General features: G+C 37.0%; 1 protein-coding gene, 1 long non-coding RNA gene and 1 pseudogene across 6 annotated transcripts; 1 reads left to right on the top strand and 2 right to left on the bottom strand.

Annotated features, from left to right (window-relative positions):
• Positions 1–32: 32 nt before the first annotated feature.
• Positions 33–8,897, bottom strand: LOC111344674 (matrix-remodeling-associated protein 5). 4 transcript variants are annotated; one of them, XM_088726896.1, is made up of 8 exons: positions 8,302–8,886; positions 4,118–4,438; positions 3,719–4,003; positions 2,913–2,951; positions 2,366–2,398; positions 1,872–1,904; positions 1,379–1,411; positions 33–984 (listed from the first exon to the last, which is right to left on the bottom strand). In XM_088726896.1, exons 1-8 carry the CDS (start codon positions 8,366–8,368, stop codon positions 806–808), a joined length of 990 nt encoding a protein of 329 aa, XP_088583022.1. In that variant the 5' UTR covers positions 8,369–8,886; the 3' UTR covers positions 33–805. The 4 variants fall into 4 exon arrangements, with proteins under 4 accessions (XP_088583022.1, XP_088583019.1, XP_088583020.1 ...); XM_088726893.1 differs by having other exon boundaries at positions 3,719–4,438; positions 8,302–8,897; XM_088726894.1 differs by lacking the exon at positions 1,379–1,411 and having other exon boundaries at positions 3,719–4,438; positions 8,302–8,897.
• Positions 647–6,651, top strand: LOC111344675 (uncharacterized). The gene is made up of 3 exons (XR_002696181.2): positions 647–760; positions 3,249–3,289; positions 4,170–6,651. It is a non-coding gene; the product is annotated as an uncharacterized LOC111344675 (long non-coding RNA).
• Positions 8,898–10,913: 2,016 nt separating the features above from the next.
• LOC148726532 (uncharacterized) lies at positions 10,914–14,306 on the bottom strand (annotated as a pseudogene). The gene is made up of 2 exons (XR_015989336.1): positions 13,514–14,306; positions 10,914–13,409 (listed from the first exon to the last, which is right to left on the bottom strand). The product of XR_015989336.1 is annotated as an uncharacterized LOC148726532 (transcript).
• Positions 14,307–26,454: the final 12,148 nt, after the last annotated feature.

Raw genomic sequence — 26,454 nt, 5'->3', positions numbered from 1 at the left:
AATGCTTTGGTATAATTTCGAGTTCATTACAATTGATTTGTCCATCACGGTAATTTTAATTGGATATTAGGAGCATAAAAATCGAGATATGTCCAAGAATTCATGCACTCATGCATTTTACCCTGACGAATCTGACTAAATTTCCCCAAAATCGTCCAATTCATGAACATTCACTTGATTCGACGATTTTGAAGAAATTTCGCCATCTTCATCTCTCTAGACATAAGTTTTAAAAAACAAAAAGTGAAAAACTGACCGCTAGCCTCTTCAATTGTAAAATGAAGGCAATACGTGACTTTGCACAACAAAAGTACAATAAATAATTCATGTAGATCTAGAAGTAACAGGAATTTCCTTTCTTCTGCCCAGTCTCTCTGTCTGTTTACAAAGACGAAATAAATTCCTGATACTCCACTGTAGTGGAGAATTTTGAAAGCATTATAGCCTGTTTTCATGTTTTCGATATTTATAGGTATACATATATCAATGCGTGCGAATGAAAATTCAGTCCTCACAACAAACAAAACATATAAAACATTGTTATTTAACTTTTTTCACATCAACTATTTATAATTTTTCGTGCTTCTGTTTTTGCTTTACTTTATTGTTGTTGTTGTTTTTTTTCTTTCTTTCTTTCTTTCTTTCCAAAAACTACATTTGCTAGGCTGAGGCCAGATTGTTAACTCTATCGCACCTTGGGACTGACATCACGCACTAAACCGTTTGATTGACAGCAGCTGAGATCTGCAGTGCGACTCAGGTATTCCCAAAGCAAAATTTCTTGACCAATGACAGCTGATAAGTTCTAGACATGCAAATTGATATTCCGCTGGTTGATAACCTGGGCACGGCAGGTACGTGTCACGAAAGACAATAGCGTTCTACGCTTTAGAAAAATTATAGTAACTATAACAAGTGACAAGAACGCTAAGCATACGTAAAAGTGCACTTTGTAGGTATAACATTCTTGATCTCCTGGGTTATCTGTAAAATACAAAATCGATTGTGTGATGTGGAGTCATCCTTACAGAAACGAAAACTAGAGACGGGGCAGGGGCTTCACTTGGTTTAAAAATATGCGAGAGCCGGGTTTATCGTTTTTCTGTACCATGAAGCTTCTCGACAATTTCCAGAGTGTTCATGTATTTCAAACTCTGGCACTATGGACTAAGGGGATATACTTGGTTAGTACATTTCTTCTAGCACGTAGGGAGGAAGCTAACAAAGAAAAATGAAAACTAATTTCAAGAGCGCTTAACGAATTACGACGAGGAAAAAAAAAACGAAACAAACACCAAAAAAACAGAAACCAAACAAAACAAAACAGAAACAGAACTATGCAAAACAGATACACCCATAATAAAATCATATGCAATACCTGTTGGAGTTGTCAGTGTTGAACTTGGAAGATCTATAAGTAAATGCACACACACACACACGTACGCATAGAAAGAGAGAATAAATGACTGATTATAACTTGAATTGTAGCACACCATTCAGTAATATGTGGAGTCATCCTTACAGAAACGAAAACTAGAGACGGGGCAGGGGCTTCACTTGGTTTAAAAATATGCGAGAGCCGGGTTTATCGTTTTTCTGTACCATGAAGCTTCTCGACAATTTCCAGAGTGTTCATGTATTTCAAACTCTGGCACTATGGACTAAGGGGATATACTTGGTTAGTACATTTCTTCTAGCACGTAGGGAGGAAGCTAACAAAGAAAAATGAAAACTAATTTCAAGAGCGCTTAACGAATTACGACGAGGAAAAAAAAACGAAACAAACACCAAAAAAACAGAAACCAAACCAAACAAAACAGAAACAGAACTATGCAAAACAGATACACCCATAATAAAATCATATGCAATACCTGTTGGAGTTGTCAGTGTTGAACTTGGAAGATCTATAAGTAAATGCACACGCACACACACGTACGCATAGAAAGAGAGAATAAATGACTGATTGTAACTTGAATTGTAGCACACCATTCAGTAATATGTGGAGTCATCCTTACAGAAACGAAAACTAGAGACGGGGCAGGGGCTTCACTTGGTTTAAAAATATGCGAGAGCCGGGTTTATCGTTTTTCTGTACCATGAAGCTTCTCGACAATTTCCAGAGTGTTCATGTATTTCAAACTCTGGCACTATGGACTAAGGGGATATACTTGGTTAGTACATTTCTTCTAGCACGTAGGGAGGAAGCTAACAAAGAAAAATGAAAACTAATTTCAAGAGCGCTTAACGAATTACGACGAGGAAAAAAAAAACGAAACAAACACCAAAAAAACAGAAACCAAACAAAACAAAACAGAAACAGAACTATGCAAAACAGATACACCCATAATAAAATCATATGCAATACCTGTTGGAGTTGTCAGTGTTGAACTTGGAAGATCTATAAGTAAATGCACACACACACACGTACGCATAGAAAGAGAGAATAAATGACTGATTATAACTTGAATTGTAGCACACCATTCAGTAATATGTGGTGGTTCTGAAAATATAAACATTTTTCTTTTCAATAGCAAACCGTAAAATGGCCAAAATTTTAGCCGTAGTAGCTATTAGGCCATTGAGACACTCGCAAAACTTCTTTACGATTTCTGGGAACGTTTATGCACTTAATGAAAACAGTGGCAATATCAAATTAAGGGAATATAATTGGTTTATGTAGTAATTCTTTAAACACTCCAGGAGGAAGTAGGCAAACCAACAAGAAAAAGAAAATGTTTTCAGGAGCACTTAACGAAGTACGTTCAAGAAAAACAAAGAACAAAAAGAACAAACTCAGAAACAGAAAGCAGAACTATCAAAGCAAAGTGAATCAGAACGGAATGTAAGCTAAACAAAACTCCTACTCAAACAAGTAAAAAAGGAATTGTTAACAAAAAAAATTTTTTAAGTACCTGTTGGAGTTGTACATGTCGATATTGAACATGAAAGATCTATAAAGCAAATAAACGCACACATAAAAAGAGAGATTCAATTACTGATCATAACTTGATTCGTATTGCACCGTTCTGATAGAGGAAAGGGGAGAGAAGGAGGAAAAAAGGGAGAGGAAATAGGAGAGGGGTTAGACAGGGAAGTTAGCAGGGGGAGAGAGGTAAGATAGGGATTGAGAGGAGAAAAGAAGGGGATGAGAGGAGAAGAGAGAGCAGAGGTGAGGAGAATGCAAGGGTCAAGAGGATCCTCCACTGACAGATGAGACATATACTAACTGCACATTCTCATTAATTTAGGCAGTTTCACATTCGGTAACTCAGGCAAAGGATTTTAAATGGTAAGAAAATAGAAAGCAAATTTAAATTTTCCTATTAGAGGTAACACATGGTGGATGGATTTAAGACTTTAAGAGAGCATCCTTACCCAGCATCAAATTTTGGTCGTTAAAATAAAGCAAGTCAGTGTAAGCCAATTCAAGGTCTTTCCTCAACTTTCTTTATTTTTTTCTTTTTAAGTCATCAAATAAAGACTCTTTAGAATCCCTTATGTTCCTTTCCTTTCCACTGACCTCTCCCACTCAATAACACACCTACAGCGTATAATAAACATTTTTTAAGAACGCTAATAGAATAATTCAGATGGTGTTATTCTTTTCTTTATGGGTGGATAATTACTATAATTGTGATAGTTTTTTCAATTTCATTCTCGATTTTTTGTTAAATAATCATTTAACTGCTCGTTAAAAAATTCTAAATTGAACACTCACCTTGCACATAAACTCTCACAGTAAGATTATGATTTCCAAGTGCATTCTCAGCGAATATAATGTAGGAACCATCACCGGATTTTGTAATGTTTGGAACCTTCAGCTTTATTTCAGAAGAACTAAAATCATTGGATATGTTCTTTACAACATGTTGTTCTGTCCACACGACATGGATCAAAGAAACCCTTGGATAGGGGTACGCTCTTACTTCAGCTTCTAAATGAAGGTCCATCCCTACATACACATGAATATTTTGCTGACTGATTAGTGTCATTGTTGGGGGCTCTGGAAATAAGAAGAAAATTATTAATATTGGTGAAGAAGTTACAGATATGAAAGCAGAAGGATGCTTGGAGACAGAATTTACTGAGAGCAAAATAATCAAGATGTACACATCACCTTTATCAATTTTAATTTGGGAACTGTAGGCCTTGCTTGTTCTATTTTTTAGGTGTACCCGCATGATGAAGTATCTTCCATCATAGATGGGGAGGACTTTCTTGATGGCCAAAGTCCCATTGGGGTAGACATCTAAGTTCGGATCATCAACAGACACCTTTGTCATAAACGTTATGTCAGCCAAAAAATGCTCGTTCCAACCCAGATGGCAGCTCATAGTTGGGCAGGAAAACCAACCAATCTCAGTCCCATTTTCCAGTTGAATCGATGGGATGTGTAGAGACACTCTTTGGTGAATTCGCACAGGAACTCTACTAAGACCTGTTTTATTAGAGAATAGTTTTTCCACAGTTTGGCATTAAAATATTTCCATGTTCTCTAAGACATTTTAGTGAGATCAATGAATGTTTAAAACATTATTATACTAATTACAATTAGACTTCCGCGCGAATTTCTACTAGACTTGCTCACAAGTCGCGCTTTTGAGCGCGTAGAACAGAAAACCAAGCGAACGACTATGAGAAAGTCTAAATTGCTACGTAAGAGCTTGAATAGGATTGTAACAATGAATTTTTCTGTTACTCCAACAATTTATTTTAAAAGAAAAGAAAAGATGAAATAAGAAATGTCAGCCAAGAAGCAGAGTTTTGGCAAAAGCTCTTTAGAATTTAACCTGTGTAATTATAACACAGCTTAAAGTTACATGTTGCATGCCAATTCAATCGCTAAAAAGCCATGGACCGACTTCCCGCAGCAAAACCCCAAAAGCATGTTATAATACAGTCTGCCAGTGTAACAGTATTTTGGGTATCAATAACCCTAATAGTGTATTATATAAAAGACCAGGGCAAGTAACATAGTATATATCCTCTTTCATTTGTCGTGGACTAAGAGTAATTGCGTGTAGACGTTAGAAAGTTGTTATCAAATGTTGATTCTCGCACTTGAGATTGTGGTTGGTAAAGAGAGGTGTTCATATGTCGTGAAGCATCTTGGAATGAGCGACTAGTCAGCAGTTTCAAGTGACTTTTTTCGCATGCAAACAGCCGATCGATTTGAGACGCGCACGGTAGGATAATTTCCCACTTGTTGGGATTTCGTGTTTATGAAAATGACCGAAAACCTTGTACTTTTCGATTAGCTCTGAGTTATCTTGACTGTCTGACTTGTTTACCATTTGTGCGTGTGAGATTTTCTTATTCCTTAAGTGGCCTTAGTAAAGCGAGCATGAATTCACATCGAGCTAGGACTAGTATTTAGGCAGCAGTGAATCTCTGGTATATAAAAAAACTATTTGCATAAATGACCGACTTTGTAACTTTGCACATTAAATACACATTGATATCTTATTTCATTTGGCAAATTCGGCCTGTGATGCTGGGCAACACCAAATTAATTTGCATGAGCATATAGTAAAGAGTGAAAGAGCCACCGATTGAGACATTATTCCCATGGAGTTAACTGAAATGAGTTAACAGCTTTTGGTCCTTAAGGGACTGGATGGACATAGCAAGTATTGAAACACATTCAAGAGAGGAAGCACTCTTCATCTGTATTGTAATTGAAGACATATTCCATGTCAATGTGTAATTATAACACAGCTTAAAGTTACATGTTGCATGCCAATTCAATTCATTGAGCTAACCGCCTCCCGGTTAGCTCAATGGATAGAGCGCTGGACTGTAGGGCGGGAGGTCGAGGGTTCGAGCCCCGGTCGGACCAACACTCAAGGTCTTAAAATAACTGAGAAGAATATGCTTCCTTTCTGTAACATCAAGAAATGGTTAGATATTCTAGTCTTCTCGGATAGGGACGAATAAATGGAGGTCCCGTCTCCTGCAGGGTTAGGGGTAGGAGACGTTAATTTCCCACGCACGAGTATACTGTGTGATGGATGTCCTCCCCTGGGGTGGGTTGGGTGGGTGCTTACAGGGCCGTTCTGAAAACCACTTCTGTGAGAACGCACCCTGTCTAAAGATTATTATCTATCTATGTTATACATTGTATGCATTTCTATTTTAATATTTTAATGTACATAAAGGTACATAATTATTGTACCATCTACAGAGTAGGAGATACCTCTTTCCCTTTTGAATTGCATTTGAGTTTACATTTCTATGCAGAGTTGAAATGCAATCTATTTATAACTGCTTTATACGGTATATGATCACGTAACTTGAAGACGAAAAAGTATCCTTGCTTGTCCACTCTCGAGCTCAGTCTTTATTATTTCGTGGTGATATAGGTATCCCTTCTGTTAAAGAAAATTTCGGCAGTTCCCAGAGTACACAGTAGATCGCAATCATGTTAATCAAGTCCATAGGGGGAAATTATGAAATAATTTCTTCTTTTTCAAACAATGTCTACATGAGGAGGGGATACCTAGAGCCCTAGTAATTTGAGTATCCATTCTTATCTAGTATATTTCTAAATTTGCAGGGAATGTAATGTATTTATTTCAAAGGCATACATTGGATTGCAATCATAAACATGGGACAATAAAAATGAGTATGGTTTGTGTACTCTTACATGTAGCTTAAAATATCCCACGTCCCTGATGTTCTAGGTATCCTTTCTCTTAAAGAATATTTTAGCAGTCACCACTTTACAGATATAGGCATGAACATGTAATAACTATTTAGGGGGGAAAGGAAGTTACTCTTTGTTAAACGAGCTTTTTACAGAGGCGAGGATACCTAAATCCTTATTGATCTAAGAATTCCTTAGAGTCCTTGCAATCCTCAGTTCCAAATTGGCATGGCATGCACTCTACTCAGTCAATTACTTAGAGTATAAAGCCATTGTGTATAGTCTGAGGAAATAAAGAAACCAAGGTTTGTATACTCTTACCTTGAAATGTGAGAAGATACCCAAATCCCTAATGATATGGGTATCCCCTCTCATGCTCGTGCTGGATGATCATGACTTCTCTTGTTTCCCTAATCTTGCCATAATAACACTTTTATCACTGCTATTTCTTTGTATTGTACGTGATTAAATGAAAATTAAAATATCACTTGGCCACCCATGAGTGTAAAATAAAGGGCTGGGGGGAGGGGGAATACCCAGATTCCTAATGATATATGGATCCCTTCTGATTTGGTTACTGAGATCTTAGTTGAGGTCCGCTATTTCAAAAATCTCCTTGTACTTTTTGACTGTTTGTAATTTTCTTTTGTATGCATGTGTTTTTTGAGTACTTTTGTGTAGTTGTAAACGAGGAAATAACATTTCTCTTTTAATTGCACCTTGAGGTGGAGGGAAGTGTGTACATAGTAGAAAAACATGTCTTGATATGCCTTCTATTTTGTGTGCTCTGGGTTAGGATAAAACTTGTTGTGGTGTATATAAACCTTACTAAGGTCACTGAAGCGATAGGAAAATGTACCCGCACACATGCAAACATGGTAAGCATTAGTCAGAAAATTATATATGATGACTCACAGACTAAGACCTTATCGAAAAGTACAAGGGTTCGGACATTTTCTCAAACGCGATTTTATAACAAGTGGAAAATTCTCCTTCCGTGCATTTCTCAAATTGATCGGCTGTTTACATGCTAAGTAATTCACTTGAAACTGCCGACTGGTCGCTCAACCCAAGATGCTTCACAAGAAATAAACACTTTTCTTCATTAAACACAATCTTAAGTGCGAAAATTAACTTTTGATGACAACTTTCTGACGTTTACAAGCAAAGGCAGGATGCCATGTTACTTGCCCCAGTCTCTATTTAATGTCACTTTGAGGGGTTCTGGGTATGCCTAGAGGGGATACACAGAACACTAGTGTTTTGAGAAAGGGGACACCCAAAACTCGGGGATACCCAAAAGACTGACACCAGCCTGTTTTTAACTGATTTGTAATAAATATCCGCCATGAGTAGTTGATCACGCGTGACAATCGATAATTACTGGTTTCATCTGAATATTCAAATTATAACTCGTCTGGAATTTGATTTTGTGGAAACCCATAGTTCAAACAACGAAAACTCTATAAATCTAGCGGTTAACACAATCCAAACATGCATGAAAAATTAAAGGTGCGCAGAAATATGTGAAACAGTCATGGAAAGACGTACTTTACATGACATTCGTCTTCATACCACTATTATGATCTGTCAGTCGTAACATCAACAAACAAGTGTTTCATTCAGGTCTTACACACGAGTCCAAAAAAACATACCTTTCGCCGACGAACAAAAGACACCATACAGTAAAAGATTCTCTAACAGGATCGCGTAAGCGAACATGTTCGATTTCTGCGGTGAAGTTTTATGCTAACAACGCACGAATAATTATCTTCACGATTGGCACGCTATTGTCGTATTGTGTTCGCTAAACACAAGTCAACCACAGGAAGAATAGGGGTACTATAAACAACGATTTAAAAAAACAAAACAAAACAAAACAAAACAAAACAAAACAAAAAATGAATTGTATACAATAATATACCACTTCATGTCCCAAAACCAGCTGGAAAATTCTACTGATAAACATGGATTAAACTTTTTACTTCAAGAATATTCTCAGATTTATTTCAGCGGTTCCGCTTTGACCAACCGTTCATTACAGGTGGAAGTCAATACAAGCAGGCCCTCGGGACTCGGAAAAGGGTTCCTTTTAATAGAGGTGAGCACTAAATATAGATCATGAAAATTAGAGTGATTACAGGGAATATTATTTGATATTTGAAAACCGACGTGTTGACCGCTTTATACAATGCCCCTCAATACAGGTTCAGGCTTGCAGATAACCTTTTCCCCTGAACACCTTTATAGCTCCCGGCAATCGATTTTTCTTCCACGAAATAACAGAATACTCGGAATTTTACGGACAGACACGAAAAAGTCGGCATGAATTTGGTTGCTGTTATATGTTATAGGAAAACAGCTGGGAGAAGCTGCGAACTGTGCAGAGAAGATGTTCGTTTAAAGAACTCTGGCCACATGACTACTAATGAACACAGTTTTCATTTCTAATTGTTTGAGCAATAAATCATCCCTGTAGCGCTTCCGCTGTATTGCAATACTAAAATCTCCGACATCCTGAAAATTGAGTGTACGTTTAAGTTTTTGTTCATGAAATGTCCAACTTTAAAGTCGAGCTAAACCCACTTGGCCTTACAACTATCTTGCTATTAAAACTAACATTTTCTAAAATTACAACTTTCCCTTTAAACATTTCATTCTACCTTGTGCCATAGGTCAATAACTTTTCGATCGGAAACCGAGTCTCCTGTTACGCTGAAAACTGTGTCAAAAGACCCAGTTTCTTACTGACACGAAAGAAACTAAATTATCTGCGTCGTGAGATAGAATATGGGCTCAATTCAAATGAAAATTGATTGTTTAGAAATTATGAAAGATTGCGAATGTTCTGGGGATGCGTAATGAACTACTGCTTTGACAAAGTAAATAACACAATTATTACGAGTCTCCGCGATAACGGTTTATAGAGAAAAGTGGGTCATTTCGTTCTAATGCCGAATTATCTTCGATACACGAATCGCACAGTAATATATGGCGATACGGATACGACACATTTCGACTAGTGAATTTGCAAGTCACTAGTGTCTGGTTGAGAGGCGTGAAATTTACATTTTTGCATATATTTTGGTGGTTTTTGACATAAACCACCCAAACTGAGTTAAAGTACTCTCGCTGTTTCCAAAAAAAAATTTTGTAATATTTCTAAAACATCTAAGAAACGAAATATGTAGTTACGCCGTTTTTCCTTGCAGTAAAACACCAAACCAGGTGACGATGGTTGGCACTTGAGAAATCCTTTGCGAAAAAACGAAATTGAAAAAATTTAATTCTAAGTCGCCAAAAATGCTGGAATACATGATAGAGTCACAAAGCATTCAGCGTGGAATACCATATCAAACTTATCCCATTTAAAGCTGAACATTTGCCTAAATTGGTCCCAAGCCCCCATATTACTCACCTGATATGCGCAATTAATTAAATATGCAAAGAGCGCCAATTTTCAAAAATGGCGGTCAACAGAGCAAAGCGGGAGTGTAAGACTCCGAAGAGATTTATTGACGAATTCGCCGAAGTTAAGCCTAAGAAATGCAAGAAAATACAAATTACGGATAAGAATATTTATCCAGTTGAGATAACACAGGTCGACAAAGTGAGAAATATGGTTAAAATTCATTTTAAAGGGTACAGTGAGAAATTTGACGAATGGAGGCCATGCGATGGAAATAATTTGCCCGTAATGCGATTGGAACCGATGTCACAACCGAACGATGATTCCTTTAGCGATCGCTTGCAAGCTTTTTGTGAACGTGTGTACAGGGAGATCAAGCTAAAGTTGTACTCAGGGCGCAGGGAGGACCCCGAAGTTCGTATTGAAATTCAAGTCGATGACGACGTTTTTAATGAAAGTCTGGGAAGGATAACGTCCAAAAGATATCAGGGGAATAAACTCTTACATGAAGTTCTTTCTAATGAAACTCTTGATTGTTATTTCGGCACAAGGTGGAATGAGCGGATCATGAATGAAAACGGTGATTTTGCCCATTTTGAACCAGGAACTTTGAGATTTTGGCTGACAAAAAGAAACCCTATAGTGGAATTTAAATTAATTGGCGATAAATACGTGAGATCTGAAATAGAAGACGGGCATCAAGTCGTTTTTACATTTGTCCGTGAAGATGGCAACAGATGTGGATACAAAAATATACTCCATCATTAATATATTTCATTTAGCACGTGTTCATTTATTTTTCTGTATCTGAATGGTTGATTTAAAATAATTAATTTACTTGCCAGTGAATTATTTACGTAAAATGTAAACATGTGGGTATAAATGACCCATATATTTCAGTCTGTGATTCTGTTGTAATCAATACAGTAATATTTGTGAAAAAGACTACTTGAATACTGCATACAAGAAACATTTCACAGGCATAGCAAAATTATTCTTCACAACTTCTACTAACAGTTAAAGGGTAATACACTCCTTTAGCACATTAATATATCATATGATTACTGATTGATTAAATCACATCTTGGCTTCCATTTATCACCTATTTTAACAAGATGTGCACAGAAAGTAGGAGCATCACATTTGTTGCATTTTGCAGTACATGTTTTGATGGTATGGCCAGAAGTTGAACAGTGTCCACAGTTGTAGCTTTCCTTCACTCTTTCCAAACCAGCAGCTTCCACAAGCTGTATTCTGTGTTTTTTCAAGAAAAGTTGCTTTAGTGCAGAAACCCCCCTATGGTTTGATGATCTAAAGTAGTCCTTCGATACAGTGTCATTATACTTCTCCATACCTTGCTGAGTGTAATATGCTAAATTTTGGTAAAGCTTTAAAAATTCAGGTACATGAGCATACAAAGAATGCATATAAGGTGTCACATCTTTTGCTTGGTAAAGGTCAAGAAATTTTTGAAACCATTTTTTTATCTTTTCTTCAAGGATAGAGATAGCATCATCAGTAGTATAATCTAGTTTGAGGTCACCAATAATATCTATGAAATTACCCAATAGGGCTTGCAGCTTATCTGCAACATGACCTTCTGATAGTAGTGCCTGAAAATTTATGTGTTGAAAGAGCAAGAGTTTTTCAGGTCCAGTAAGATCTCTGTACTCCAACCTCTTGGTATCCTTAGTAATTTTCTATTCAAAATTCATTCCTAGCTCTTTTACAAATTTTCATACCCAGCCATGTGTTTATACTTATTTCGACAAAAACCATTTGAAAAAGTATATACCGTGTCAATCGCATCTTTTCTGCAAAGTTCCCTGCTAAGAAGTTCAATTAAATTATCAGATATTCTCAAAAACAAATGTCGTGTATCAATTATTACATGGTCAATAGGAATAAAATTAAATAATGGATTGGTTTTACAATTATATTGTTTAGATTTTGCATGCTTACCTATTTTTTGTGAATCTCTTGCCCCAAGAGATTTGTCAGTTAAAGACCACTTTTTACTGATGCCAAACCTTTCATGTCTTGGGCACTTACACCAAATACAGGCAAAATTTTGATTTGCAGCTCCTAGACCACAGACACAGGCTAGAAACTTCTAGTCTCCCCCTAAAAAATCCTCAATGCTATACTTACGATTATTTACAGTTATTTCTTTTAAATTGGACATTTCATTGTTTAGATCAGCAAGGCTTTCTCTAAGATTGTCATAGTTCTCTGTTGTGTTAATTATTGCTAGAACAAAGCTCCTTTTTTCATTCATTGCTGCATCCTTTTCATTCAAAATTGTGTATGTTACATTTTCAAGTTTAAGCCTCTTCCCAATGTTGGTACCATCACCACTGATCTTTACTTCAATAGTAGTAGCCTCGTCCAATACTCCATTTTTCTGCAGCCTTTGTATCTGTTCTTCAAGACTGTCCCTGAGAGAAATCTGTATTCCCTCTGCCTCCCCTAGTGTTTTTTTTAGATTCCAATTGGAATTTAGCTTATCTAGATGTTTACATACCTTATATTTTGTGGGCATGTCTTTACACTTTATGGCCAACTCATGCCAAGCTTCATTAGTGATATTAAATTTGTCTTTTAAGTAGACCCACATATTAATATCATCAATATCATTGTCAGTCAGTTCTTTTGGCTCAGTTTCTAGTAGTTGAAATTCTCCCTCTTCTACCAATGAAATAGTTTCATCTTGCTGGGTGTCATTATTGAATATCTCCACCTTGGTGGCAACAAAGTCATACAGGCCTAAAAATGATAGTGCTGACTGGCAGTCTTCTTTGAATGTTCGCCTTATCCTTGCCTGGTGTTATTTGGTGCAATCGGCGAACTTTTTATTCTTGTTTGGAGCTCTTTGTCCCTTTTTTGCATTCTTGCTGCTTTCTTCGCTAATCTCTTGAATTTTTCTTTGTACTGTTCTTTTCTGTTTTCCGAGTCCCTAATGACATTTTCGAGTTTCTGCTCAATTTTTAATCTTTTTGCCTGCTCTACGGCTAGATCCAGTTCAGCTTTCCTTTTCTGCCCACGGAGCTGTTGGTTTTCCTCAATCAGTTTTTTTCAAGCTCATGAAAGAAAATTTTGAAGGAGTAGTTTTTCGCCTTCCATGGGTCAATCAGCTTCTTTACACTCTTCCCCCCACTTTTGGAAGCTTTCTTGAACGCTGAGTGGAGGAGAGAAATCTTTTTCCTGAAGACGTTGAGAATTCTGGAATTTATCACAACCCCGCTGATCTCAGATTCCCTTAAGATTTTTTACACGATTCCTGCAATCAGAGAATCGGCACTTTCGTCCTTCGGCTCTTGGTCAGGCTTCTTCGACAGGGAATATATGAGATAGCTGTTAAAAAAAAAAAAAAAAATCAATTCGATGAAAAAAAAAATTGAAAAAAAGAAGAAAAGAAACGGGTTTAAAAACACTTCGATTAACGCAATTTTACTTACTTGTTTATTTCGTAATTAAAACCAAGGTAATTTTTCCCCTTTCGGACCACTTGATTCTTCACCAAAATCGTTTTGTGCATCTACGGCCACCGCGAGAAGAGCCAGCGAGGGCAAAATCACCAGTGCGTAAACTTCGAGTCCCATTTCCCGAACCCAAACAATATCCAAACCTCATGTATTATACATCAAATTGCGCCAAATTTATTCTTCTTTTCATATTTCGCGGTAATGACCAGTTCTGTGCATGCGCTTTAGAGTTCTAGCCCCAGACTCTATGGCCAGTGCTTGCATCTGGCATAAACCCCTCTTCGAAATGTCTGAATTGCTAACCAAAAGTTTAAAAAACCCGAACGAAATGTTGTCATGATTACCTTCAAATACAGTGTTATAGAAAGCTTATATACGATAGTTTTATAAACTGAAGGTAAGAAAGATAGCGATTCAAAGGGAATACGCGAAAACGAAGAAAATGCTCGAAAATTAGTGTGGTTTTGACTAACCCCGGACTGCGTGACATGTCACGAAAGTCTGTAGAGGCAGATGTTAAAGGTAAGTTTGATATGTCCACCTAAGAATATTCTTCTCTGCCTATAGAATCACAAAGAAAGAGCTCGGCCAATATCCAGCCATCTTGACTTCAGGCTTGGTTAATAGCACACATTTATTACACGACTCGGGCAGTCAGAGGGCCAATAACTAAAATCAACCAATCAAAATGCTCTATTGCCGGTCAATATTCTCACAGCATTGGACCGGGCACTGTCCCGAATGGTCCCGAATGATACCGCACTTGTGTCCCGTTGAAGTTCAGTCCTATAATAAATCTCTTATTAACCAAGCTTGCTCGGGACCGTACTGGAAGAATATCGGCCTTCGGTCTTTTTTGTACGGACCTCCCTGCGCTCGGTCCGTACTGTCAAGACCTCGGGCCGATATTCTCCCAGTACAGCCCTCGCGCTTGTTAATATGATATATATACTGCTTATCCCTTATTTTGTAGTTTGGAAAGTCAGTCAGCAATCGCTAGAATTAAAAGGTCGTCTTTCTCTTACATGCGGCCCTATTTAATTACGGCTCTTCACGCAAGGAGGAGTGTAACCAAGGCGATCGGCTGCGAAAGAGACCAGCAATTGGTTGAATGGGAACTGTTACGGAAAAATTCAACCAAAAGAAAAACACTACAATCCTATGAACTCAACTACGTTGTTAAACAACTTAAAATATTCTTACACAGGAGCGACTCCTATAACCGGTATAATAGTAACTGTTATTATCCATAATAAACTTATATTCAAGCCCGCCACAGTCTATATCTTATTTCCCTCTGGCTGTTGATAATTGTATAATAGCTTTAACGACCAAAACCGTTCTTGCACGATTGTGAGTAAACGAAAAGCTGAGGATTTTAAACCAGTTTCCTGGGATTTATGGATACTTGAAATTTGATATTTTAATCAACTTACAGATACTCAAGTTAAGGATAAAAGGCTAAGAAAGCGAACAGATACACGTAATAAACATACAACACAATTGCAAGAAATTATTCTATAACATTCTTTAATTAAGTTATTTTGTTTGCATTTCCACATAAAATTCGTTACAAATTCATCGTATTCTTTCTTAAAAATCCTTGCATTCTTTTACAAAATTCAAATGCAAACAGCTTTTTAAAAAATACAAATAACATCACCCATTGCGCTCTAAGGGCAGAAAACGTGCTCCGAATGTACAGTACATATACGGACAGTTTTCACAATTTAGAAAATACTTATGAAATAATAAACGATTTGTTTATTTGTTGTTTTTTCTTTCGTATTTTGGTGTTTTGTTTAGTTTAGATATTTTCATTTTTGTCTTTTGCTATTGCAAAGAAAAATTGAGAGCGTACTCTTTACTCTTATTGTGAACGATATTTGTCATCCCAGTGGTTTAAAATGTTATGGACTCACACGACGCAATCAACATTACGAACCGTAAGATCATATGCATTGCGACGATTCTGTTTGAACAGATCAGGCCTCTTGATCTTTATAGCCAACAAAATAATTATCAAAAGAGAAATGCCGAGTGACACAAAGGATGGAATTATTAGAGGGGGGACTTTATGGGCGCACACTGTTTCGACCTGTATGGGTCTCATCCGTGCAGTGGATCAGAGACACTGAGGCAAGTTCTCGAATAAAGACTAGCTTTATACCGTTGCCTGGGCGCTACACCGCTGGGAACAAGTTCAGACGCCTTGCTATACAAAAGTGCTCAAATCACACCTAAGGTGATGAAATTTGCACACGGGCTAAGCGCATGGCAACCCCAGTGTAGAGTGCTCAATAGCAAGGCAGCCAAGTCGATCAAGCCTGAAGGCAAAGCCAAGCGAGAGCTATCTAACTGTAGACAGGGCGCACACTATTTCGACCTTTTTTTAAGTTGTGAAAAGGGTTTATTCAATACAAACCACCTAGGTTACGAAATAAAAGTGCTAACGCACGTGAGCGTGGCCCCAGCTAACTAAGCATTTCGGAAAAGTTCAGAGTCTATAATGGTCTTTAATATGATATGCTAATGAGATTACAATCAATATTCCATAAATGTAAAGTGCGGCTAATAGGCTAGTTAATAATCAAAGAATACGAGGTAGAGCTAATATTTATCTATTTAGTGTTGACTAATGTAGGGATGCTAATGGTCTATTCAATAAATGGAATGTTCTAGGAATACAGTATTAATGCTACTAATAAACTAAATTTAAATGTACTTATGCTACTAAGGATAATTTAAAGAAACCTAAAAGGAACTAACTGTTAAAGAATTAATCAATTTATTAAATTAGTTACTAAATCAACTATCAACTATTTACCCGAGAATTTTAATAGTGGTATTGTCTACTTGACAGTGCTGGAGCTTTCCACAAATTTTTAAAGTCAAATAAACAGAGACGAAAGTGGTGACAGAGAATTATCTTCTTGATATCATTAAGGAAATAACGGATTATACCCTCATGATTTCCTTTCCATTGCGAAAAGTAGCATTATTACGAAACTTCCAAACGCCATAGAAGATCGTTTTAATAAGAAAACGGGCCAATCGTGCATTTTTTGGGCTGGCTGGAGTCCACTGAAAGAAGAAAACAGAAGTACAAGCTAAGTGGAGAAGAAATTACCAAGGAGAGAGAAGATCCCAGGAGAAAACTACGACCACACTTTATTAGCACGGGAACAATTAAGAAAACAGTGATCAATTGTTTCTTTTCGAGAGCAGTAGGTTCATTTATCAGAATCAATATAGCCCCAATGTTTTAGGGAATCGCGGACTTTAATGGCCCGAAGGACAATTGACCACAGCAAATCATTCTTGTAGTTTTCAGAAAAGTCATCTCGTACCAATTTTCAGAGATTGTCAAGTTTGAAATCGATAGGTAGAAAGGGAGACCAAAAACGGTGAAGAATCGGGGAAGCAGAATTCTCTCTAAGGTTAATTCCTACCTTCAGAGGCCGAAAAAATCGTTAATTTTTTTTTGGACTAGATTGAAATTACACATTTTAACTAACGTTTAAAAAAGAAAAAAAATTTAAAATCTCAAAAAGCGTCCGACTTAATTAGAAAAACGTATTGTCAAATAAAAGTTAATAAATCAGGAATGTATCATAATCTCGTAAATGGGCGAACCCCCCGGGGTAATATTCGAGGCAATTTCATGTCATTTGCATATTTAGTTTACATCGTGCCCTTGACAAAATGCACACGTGGAAGTTATCTGCTCGTGGAAAGTCTTTTCTCACTGATAAATTAAAAAACAAAACTCAAAATTAGAGAAGAGTCCTTGGGTAAAGAAAAAGAAAAAGGCAGGCCCAAAGAAGAGAAAAATGGCAGCATTTTGTCCAAAAAAAAAAACAAAACAAAACAAAACAAAGCGACAAAGGCTCTTGGTTTGGCCAGGAGCTGTCGACAAGCTCGGCATCCGCTGAAGATCGGCAGCATTCGATTATCCTTGGGGCAAGAAGCTTAAATAATGTTACCCACCCAGTTTGCATTGCGCGCCTTTGTTGTTTTTGTTGTACAGGATATTCTTACATCGCTCCCATATTTGGTCAACGATTAGCCACCTCCAGACAAGCGTGAAAGATGGATGAGAGCGACCGTGAAATTTCAGAAAGTGACCTTTCTTATTATGAGGAGGAAGTTGAGGTCAACGCTTATGGATCTCCTATCAGACCCATCAGAACTGTGAACAGGGCTCAATGTCCTCGTGAAACCACCGTTAACGGTACAGTCGCTGCGCCAAGTACCAGCGACGCCAACAGCAATCGCATGGTAAGAATTTGCTCGAGCTAAAAATTTTGTTTTACTGTCGTTTCAGTCTAATAGCCGTTGTTACTTCTGTGACTAACTTCAGGTTTATTCGTTGTAGGTTTGCAATTTTAAAAATACTTGCAGCCGCAAGAAGAGTGCGCGATACGAAGGCTGTCCGTGCCAAAACGCGAACCTAAAATGTTCTAAAAATTGCAAGTGTGGTACGAAGAAAGCACCCTGCAAAAACCAGGTCGAGGAAGGTCAAGAGATTGGTAACCCGAGTGCTTTTGCCCGCCACAGACAAGCTGTGGAGGACTCTCAGCGCGAAATAAAGGTTTGTTTACGGCGTTATAAAATTCTAAGTTTGTTAACTGACCTTATCTCGGTCATGTTGGAAATTATTTCAAACCCGGCGCATCCTCATGATTCTCCGCATTTATAAGCCTGTCCTTTCTGTCTTCTTTTTGTAGGAGTTTGTGACCAAACTAACTTCGAACGATAAAGATCAACTTCTTGTTAGCCTGTTGAGTCAACAGAAAACCAACTACACAGTGCACTTGAAAAGAACCTTCCTTTGCGAAACTGTTTCAGAAAGACAGTTAAGAAACAGTAGAAAATATTCCAGAGGAAACAGGACCTTAAAAAAGGGTCCTGTTTCTCTAATCCTCTAAATTGCCGAAAGAAAAGAGCAAATACAAAGGAGAAAAATCTCGGATTTTCGGGGGCCCTGAAAATGGCAAATGAAGAGCGTGAGGGCGCAATGCAAACTGGGTGGGTGAGACTCTTTAAAAATTAAAGTCAACACCACAGAAGGTTGTAAACAAGATTCGTCATTGGAATCTGACGAAACCGATGGAGAAAAAAAAGAATGCGACAGATTTACCCTTTCTGCCGCGGGTTTTCCCTTCGCCGACTTTGTCCATTACTAAACGTTTAAGAGGGCGAGATAATAAAACGTGACTGCTACACGATACTTTTCTTGGGAAAATCTTGATCCATTGTCATTGACGCTAGGTCTCGTCTTCTCATTGGTTTGCGGTTTCAGGAGGCGAGATTCTGTCTCCTGGTGTGGCGCAAGTTGTTTACAAACCTTTAGGAGCTAAAATCTCGCATTTGAATTTGAGAGGAATACATCCGCTTTGAGCGAATTTATAGGGTATGTAGATTTGACCGATTTTCGTGAAATTTCGCCGAAAAATTTCTGGGATGATGACAAACAAAATTGTGTTAGAAAATTGTGATATTTTAAATATTTTTTACGATGTGTCCATTTACGCGACACGCTTCGCATATTTTTCGCTACTCTAACTTTAGATGCGAATATCTAGGCAACCAATCAGTATATCGGAAAAGCCTGACATACTTTTGTTGATTGATGCCTTGTGAATGAGACTGGGCAGCCATTTTTCTCGTGCCGCGGGATCCGATACCCGATAAATTCAATAGAAGGACAATGGGTCGTTTCACGCCTTACCGGCTCCTGACACTTCCTAAATGAAAAAATCGCCAACATGATATTTTTATCGCAAACTGCATTTATTAAGCTTTGTTTTGATGTATAGTTCGTTAGGGTTCTCTTCAAACTAGCGCGCGTACGAATTGTTTCCCCAAGGACACCCGCGAAGGAAGGAAGTAACCTTAACAGGGCCCGATAGCATTTCTTAGAGGTAAAATCCAAGTCTTGCCACTCTTTGCGGGACACAATCCCGCGAAGAGTGGTAAGCGCCGAAAAGCATTTCTCGTAATATGGTGTAGAGTCATGCGAACTCGGAGTGAAATTGTCGCGAAGAGAATGCCACTCCGGCCGAAAGGAGCAGGCCTAAATCCTAGTAAGTATTTGGTTAAGTAAAAGGACTTTGATTCGGGGCTAGAGAGATTAGACACTAGAGAGGCTAGCTTCAAGGAGTCACCTTTAATTTGGAAGTTAAAAATACCGAGGCCACCTTTGTTAAAAGGTTAGTGGCAGGTCATTCGACTTACTGTCTCAATACGAGAGCCCTAAACAAAAGGCCAAATTAGCGAATTTACTTTACAAATAACCCATCGAGGGACGCACTTTTTTATCTTACCATCAAAACTTTTACTGTCATTAAAATTATCATTTATCACCATTTTTATCTGATGTTCTGTCATGAGTGTGCGGAAATCTTGGTTTTAAAAACTTGCCATGAACATAGCTTCAAGTTACGCAATCACATACTATGGGTAGCTTTCGCACAATTTTATAGCGTTAGATTTCAATATGGAATTTATTATGGGTTATGGTTGTCATTATTCTCCATATTTTTGTTTTTATCATCACCATTATTACTATTTCTATGATCATGATTGTGCATTATTAACGAGACAGTTATCTACATATTCAATTTTCAAGAACTACCGTTAGAAGTTGGTTTTTCCTTGAAGTAAACTGTTTTTTGTTTTAATTGCAAATATCAATTATTATTATCATTATAATTATTACCCTTAAGATCATCCTTATCATAAATATTATTATTATAATTTTTACTATCATTATCATTATTATCGATGACTGCCGCCTATTCGTAATTGAGGGGTGTATTGGCTAGTTTTTCTTAGATTTTTATCAGGCATTTTTCAAATTTCAAGCATTTATCACAATTTTTAATATTTTTGGTGATTATAATGAATAAAGGTTATAACAATAGTAATAATAATAATAATTATTATTATTATTACCATTTTCATTATCATTATCTTTAATATCTTTATTAATATCGGTATTATTATTATTATTATCATCGTTTCAATTAAAACTGTGACAAAATTCTCGAACGTGATTGGTTCTTATCAGCCTGATTTTAGCACTGATAGGAAAGGAACTAGACAATGGGACAGTACGCATCGTGTGCACGCGCTGTTGTCACTCATTTCGAGGAGGTGATCATGACTGTCTTTTTTTTAATTAATAAAAGCGTAGAATCGATGGCTGGTTTTTGCCACGGATTGTCCGAATTTAGTAATCACTTGTATTTTTTTCAGTCGTATTACCACTTCTATCATTGTTATAATATCATTAATCTTTTGTGATGCGTCCTTTACGAAATTAATAAACACATGCTGCCCTCGCGATCTGCTTGGATTACCGTTGATACCACTACCGCATTTTTTAGATAACGTAGGGAATTTCTCAAATGCTCTAAAGCAGTTTATCGACGCAAAATATCGACGCATTGTTGATAAGAGGCACCTTGTTACATATATATATATATATATATATATATATACAAGTAGAAACTTGTAAGGGGTCCCAAACAATGTTGATCAGTCTCAAACCTGCTGCTTGGAGGATCACTGAAGCGATCGTGGGCTCTTGAAATAACGTAAATAAAAGCAGAAATGTGATGGTCAAGAGACCAACACTAATGTAGCTTTGTTGGTTTATTAGCTCGACGTTTTGACCGTCTCGGTCTTCCTCAGGAGCATACTAATTACATGAGCAATATTCAAATTTAAAATTCGTGTCAACAGTAAGCATGTCATGACGTAATAATACAAAAATAGAATAGATAATAGCGAAACGTGTTATAGGGACTAAAATAAATGAATTGAAATAGTTCTATATATATATATATATATATATATATATATATGTATATGTATATTTATTAAAAACTAGATCATTGGATAATGCAATTCAAGACTTTTTATTGGCTTAGCCATTATGGTATATCAGCCAATATACCATAATCTACAAATATGGCAAGCGTACGTGTCAGCTTAAAATTAAAAGGGAGCAAAAGATTTAATAAAATTTAATAATTTAATTTAACGTTTTTAATAAAACAATTATTCCACTCGAGCTTGTTGGATATGAGATGATTATAGCCAACTCGGCGCTAGGCGCCTCGTTGGCTATCTATCATGTCATGTCCAACGCGCGCTCGTGGAATAATTGTTAAATAGATGTATATGTATATGTATATGTACATGTACATGTATATATACATGTATATGTATATGTATACGTATACATATACATACATACATATACATATACATATACATATTTCACTCCAAAAAAAGAATAAACTATAATTATTGGAAATTGGAATTTCACTCCATAAAAAGAATAAACTATAATTAATGCGGAGAATATTTTCAAATTGGGCGGGCATCAAAGGTCCCAGTCTCAGCGTTAATTGGGAATTTTAGCACAATTCTTTGCCTTTCAAGTCAACGCTGGTTCCTTAACATTTTTAGTGAATTCGACAATTTTTCCATTTCTTTTTATTGTGATAATTTTTCGCGTAGTAATTACTGTTTTTGTTTATATGTGTCATCACGCCCTATATAAATCTATTTTAGGAATTTGTAAGTCATTGTATTACAACTGATGAAGGTCTCGGACCGAAACGTTTTTAGTAAACTTTCTTAGACTTTTTATTTGAGTATATGTCTTTCTTAGCTCGAAGTTGTCCGTCCTCGTGTACTACAATATTTTTCCTATTATTTATCGAGGTTTGGACTGTGAATCCTTTTGGATCCTTCTGGCGCGGCGTCACTGTTGGTTCGAGGCCTTTTAACTTGTTATTACATATACATATATATACATATATACATATATATAGAGGTTCAAAAATTGCGAGGACGGACAAATTCTGACGTCAAAAATATACAAAAATTTAATAAAAACGTTTCGGCCAGAGACCTTCAGCTATTTACAACTTTTGAAATAAAAAGGGAGCATTAAATAAGATCGAAGTGCTAATGATAACGTAATTACAGATAACGACTAATGAACTGGTGCTAATAAAAAGATAACTAAAAACCTAATTACAAAGAAAGCAGTGGACAAAATACATGAAACAAACCCTAAAAACTAAAAGATAAGAATACTAAATATGTTAAAATGAGTGGCATAACCAATTACAAAGAAGCAATGCGGTAAGTAAAAAAAGGGGACGCCCACTTTTAACTACCACTGTAAACCGTATCAAAATCCCAAGACAAGGCCTTTGGAGCCCGAAAGGGCAAATTAGCAACAAAATCCCTGGAGGGGCCCTTAAATGATACTAATCATAATAAGATCCCTTGGCAGAGCCTCCGAGTCGAATCCACACCTAAAGGACCGACAAAATCTAAGAAAAGGGCCTTTGAACGATCAATTAGTAGCGCCTATTATAAGATGGAAAATAAATATTGCAAATTCTATCTGTCGAATGAAATTCCTTTCTTTTATTCAAACCATGGGGTGCCGAAGAGAACAACTGAGCACTTATACTAATTACAGTTAAATTTACCTGGCAAATTGGTACATATGAACTCGAATATGATTGTCACAATGATTTTTTTTTGTTACTCCAATAACTCATTTCAAAAGAGATCAAAGGCTCTGTGAGCCAACTCATGAATTGGATAAGCCAATGTAATTTGTCACGTATATAGAAATGGGTGTTTGATTTCCTTACTAAGGTATGAATCGTTAGACTGGTAAATGAGCATTATGAGGAATATGATGTGAAACTAAAATAGGCCTCGAAGACAGAAAATATGGCTTGATTAGGATTTGGTGCAAGACAATCACTGTTCCAGATTTTACTGTAAAGGTTTGTGGAATGAAAGTTCAAAAGGGTGCTGTTTTCTTTATCATAAAACTATTGTTCCAATATTGAGCTCAATATTTACTTGCGATGCAAGCATAGGGATGGGATAGGCATGTAAAATCTTATGCGCTGGATGGAACGCACGAACATAAGGATAAGCATATGTGCATAAGATTATCAAAACGTTGCCTTCTTTTTATGCTTATACTGTCTAGTTAAGACTTGGTTGGCATAAGTGTAAGGATAAACATAAGCGAAAGACTTTCAGGCAATCAGCAAGCACTATACTGCTTATACTAACCATGTCCCTAAAGATTTAACATAACATCGACTGAGCGCTTGTGCTCATGTTTATGTTACAGCTGAGCCCACCTGCACATTAGCTTGTTATGTTTATGCCTATGCTTGTGTTGCAACTGAGTACTGCCCTTGAGGCCTGTTTCGCACTTCTGAGATAATTATTAGCACGAGGATGAAAAAACAAGTACAAGGATGTTCGCACCACTCTAAATTTTGTTTTTTGGGAATTCTTTATTGTTAGTCAGTGGATACTCAAAACAAGGAGTTTTTTCCTTATTTTGAGAGTCAATTCCTTGAAATGTAAGGATCAATATTTGTGCTTTAAGAATTTTATACTCTCCAGTGAAAGTTCCTCAGTTTAAGAATACCACCATTAAAAATAAGATTTACATTCCTTGTTTTAAGAATTATGACTTTGAATTCTCATTTTAACTTACCTGTTACGGGAGGTTGCACGACTGATATGAAGAATGGTAAGTAAAATCCAATAAGTCTCATTCTTGTTGCTGCTTGACTTCGTGTGATGGCGCGAGTCGTAACAAACCGAAAATGCAACATTTAACCATATCATTTTGAAACAAATCCTTGTTTTGAGTATTCTTGACTTCTTGTGATGGCGCGAATCGTAACAAACCGAAAATGCAATATTTAGACTGACTAACAATAAAGAATTTTGAGAGTCAATTCCTTGAAATGTAAGGATCAAGATTTCTGCTTTAAGAATTTAATACTCTCCAGTGAAAGTTCCTCAGTTTAAGAATACCACCATTAAAAATAAGATTTACATTCCTTGTTTTAAGAATTATGACTTTGAATTCTCATTTTAACTTACCTGTTACGGGAGGTTGCACGACTGATATGTAGAATGGTAAGTAAAATCCAATAAGTCTCATTCTTGTTGCTCCTTGACTTCGTGTGATGGCGCGAATCGTAACAAACCGAAAATGCAATATTTAACCATATCATTTTCAAACAAGTTTCGAGAAACATGAATACGAACAATGGGTGGCTAGTTCTCAGAATTCGTCAGTTGATTGACAAGAGGGAAGCGACTCATCTGCCAAGGAAAGCTCATAAGGATAATTTATTTGCCATTTAAAGGTGCTATATTCATGGTATTTAATAATAGAAAAAAAATTTAAGCTTTGTGGGCCATGTTCAACCGCCATTGTTATTGTTATACTTTCTGTTACACACCGAACGGAAACAGCAAAGAATACCACAACAGCAGTTGCTTTTGATAACATTTTCATGGCAAAAAATATAAACAGAGTATTATCACCCAGAGTACAACTAAATCGCAATGTAGGAAGAGGAATTTTGACGACGTGTCCTGTCTGTTGAACAGAACCAAAGACAGAAGAGAATAATTTGTAACTCGCAAGCCGGTCTGTAGCCAGATTTCAGGACAAGACGAGGCAAGTCTCGAGCGCCCAAGGCGCGAGCCGCTAGAGGGGTCTGGTGGCATACCCCCCAGAAAACTTTGAAATCTGGAGGTTTAGAAATGCTCTTTTAAGGATCTTTCGTGACATTTTTCTTCAGAAAAGTCAATCTTTAAGAAAAAAATTAAAAAAGGCCAAAATTAAGACGAGGCAAGAAGCCACATGTTGTCAAGGGGTAATTAATTCTCTTGATTCTGTGCCGTCGGCTGGAATATCAAAGTCAGAAATTGGATTCTTGGACACAAAGGTGTACGAAAACGAGAGGCTTAACAGGGACTCGATTCTTCACCAAACGCATTGCAAATAGACGAAGAAATTCAAATACTTGAATTTTTATTCGTGCCATTCATCGGGCGCAAAGAAAATATTCGTAAAGGAAGAGGTGCTCTATGAATAAATTAGTCACGCTCCACGTTCAATAAACATATGCATAACGAATCGAGGATATCAAGATGAAATTTTGGAGAAACGTATCCCAGAATTTGTCTCAACGGGAGTGAAAGGTCGCCCGAAAACTTACATGGGATTGGGCTTGAGATCGATTAGAAAGATTTTCTTTTTCGACGGTCACGCAAGAGCCAATTAAGGGGAGAATTTTTTTTAACTTTCTCCGAAAAGCTGTGTAGAGTAAGGCTTCTGCAGACTCGCTGCTCGTTTTCTTGCCAGATCTCAAAGCTGCCTTTCGCTCATTCCGTGCTTTTACATTGATCTAGTCCGTCAGTTGATACGGCGGCTTTTCATCGCGCAGGAAGACCTTTCTCGAGGGCTCATTATCGCGAACGAGGAATGGGAAACGACAAAAATATGTAGTCAATAGACCGATAGGCAATTGAAGAAACCAAAAGAGGGTTGAGCTAGTTCTCGATCAAGATAGCATAGATTTAGTCGAATAATATAACAAACGCGGTGGCTGGGTTTTCCTTTTCTCTAATAGAGAAAATTCTGAGAAAGACCACTAATACTACGATGCATTCTGGTTGAGCGTGACCCTTTGAGAGGTCTGTTTTGATTTGTTAATTCTTTTTGCTTGTCACGTAAGGATGAGCCCGTTGCGTGACTAGCCTAGCGGGCCATTGAGAAGAGCAACAAAGTTTGTCGTAAGACTGGAAAAAAACACAAAACAAAACAAAACAAACAGGCAACCAGACAAACAAGCAAACAGCCGATACTTGGAGACAATTTTTCAGTGGCTTCCTCACAGCTACTTCGATCAGTGATATTTTCAAATCATAAACCTCCGTAAATAGATAAATTTCATGTCCTTGCAATAAGGTCAAAGTTCAGAGCAAACCAATTTCAAAAACTTTATTTAAATGATGAAATAAAGGAAATGAAAAAAAATTCC

The sequence above is a fragment of the Stylophora pistillata genome, chromosome 7, assembly GCF_964205215.1.
Source record: "Stylophora pistillata chromosome 7, jaStyPist1.2, whole genome shotgun sequence".
NCBI lineage: Eukaryota > Metazoa > Cnidaria > Anthozoa > Scleractinia > Pocilloporidae > Stylophora > Stylophora pistillata.
The sequence above is the reverse complement of the archived record's forward strand: the minus strand, read 5'-3'. Positions and strand labels throughout refer to the sequence as shown.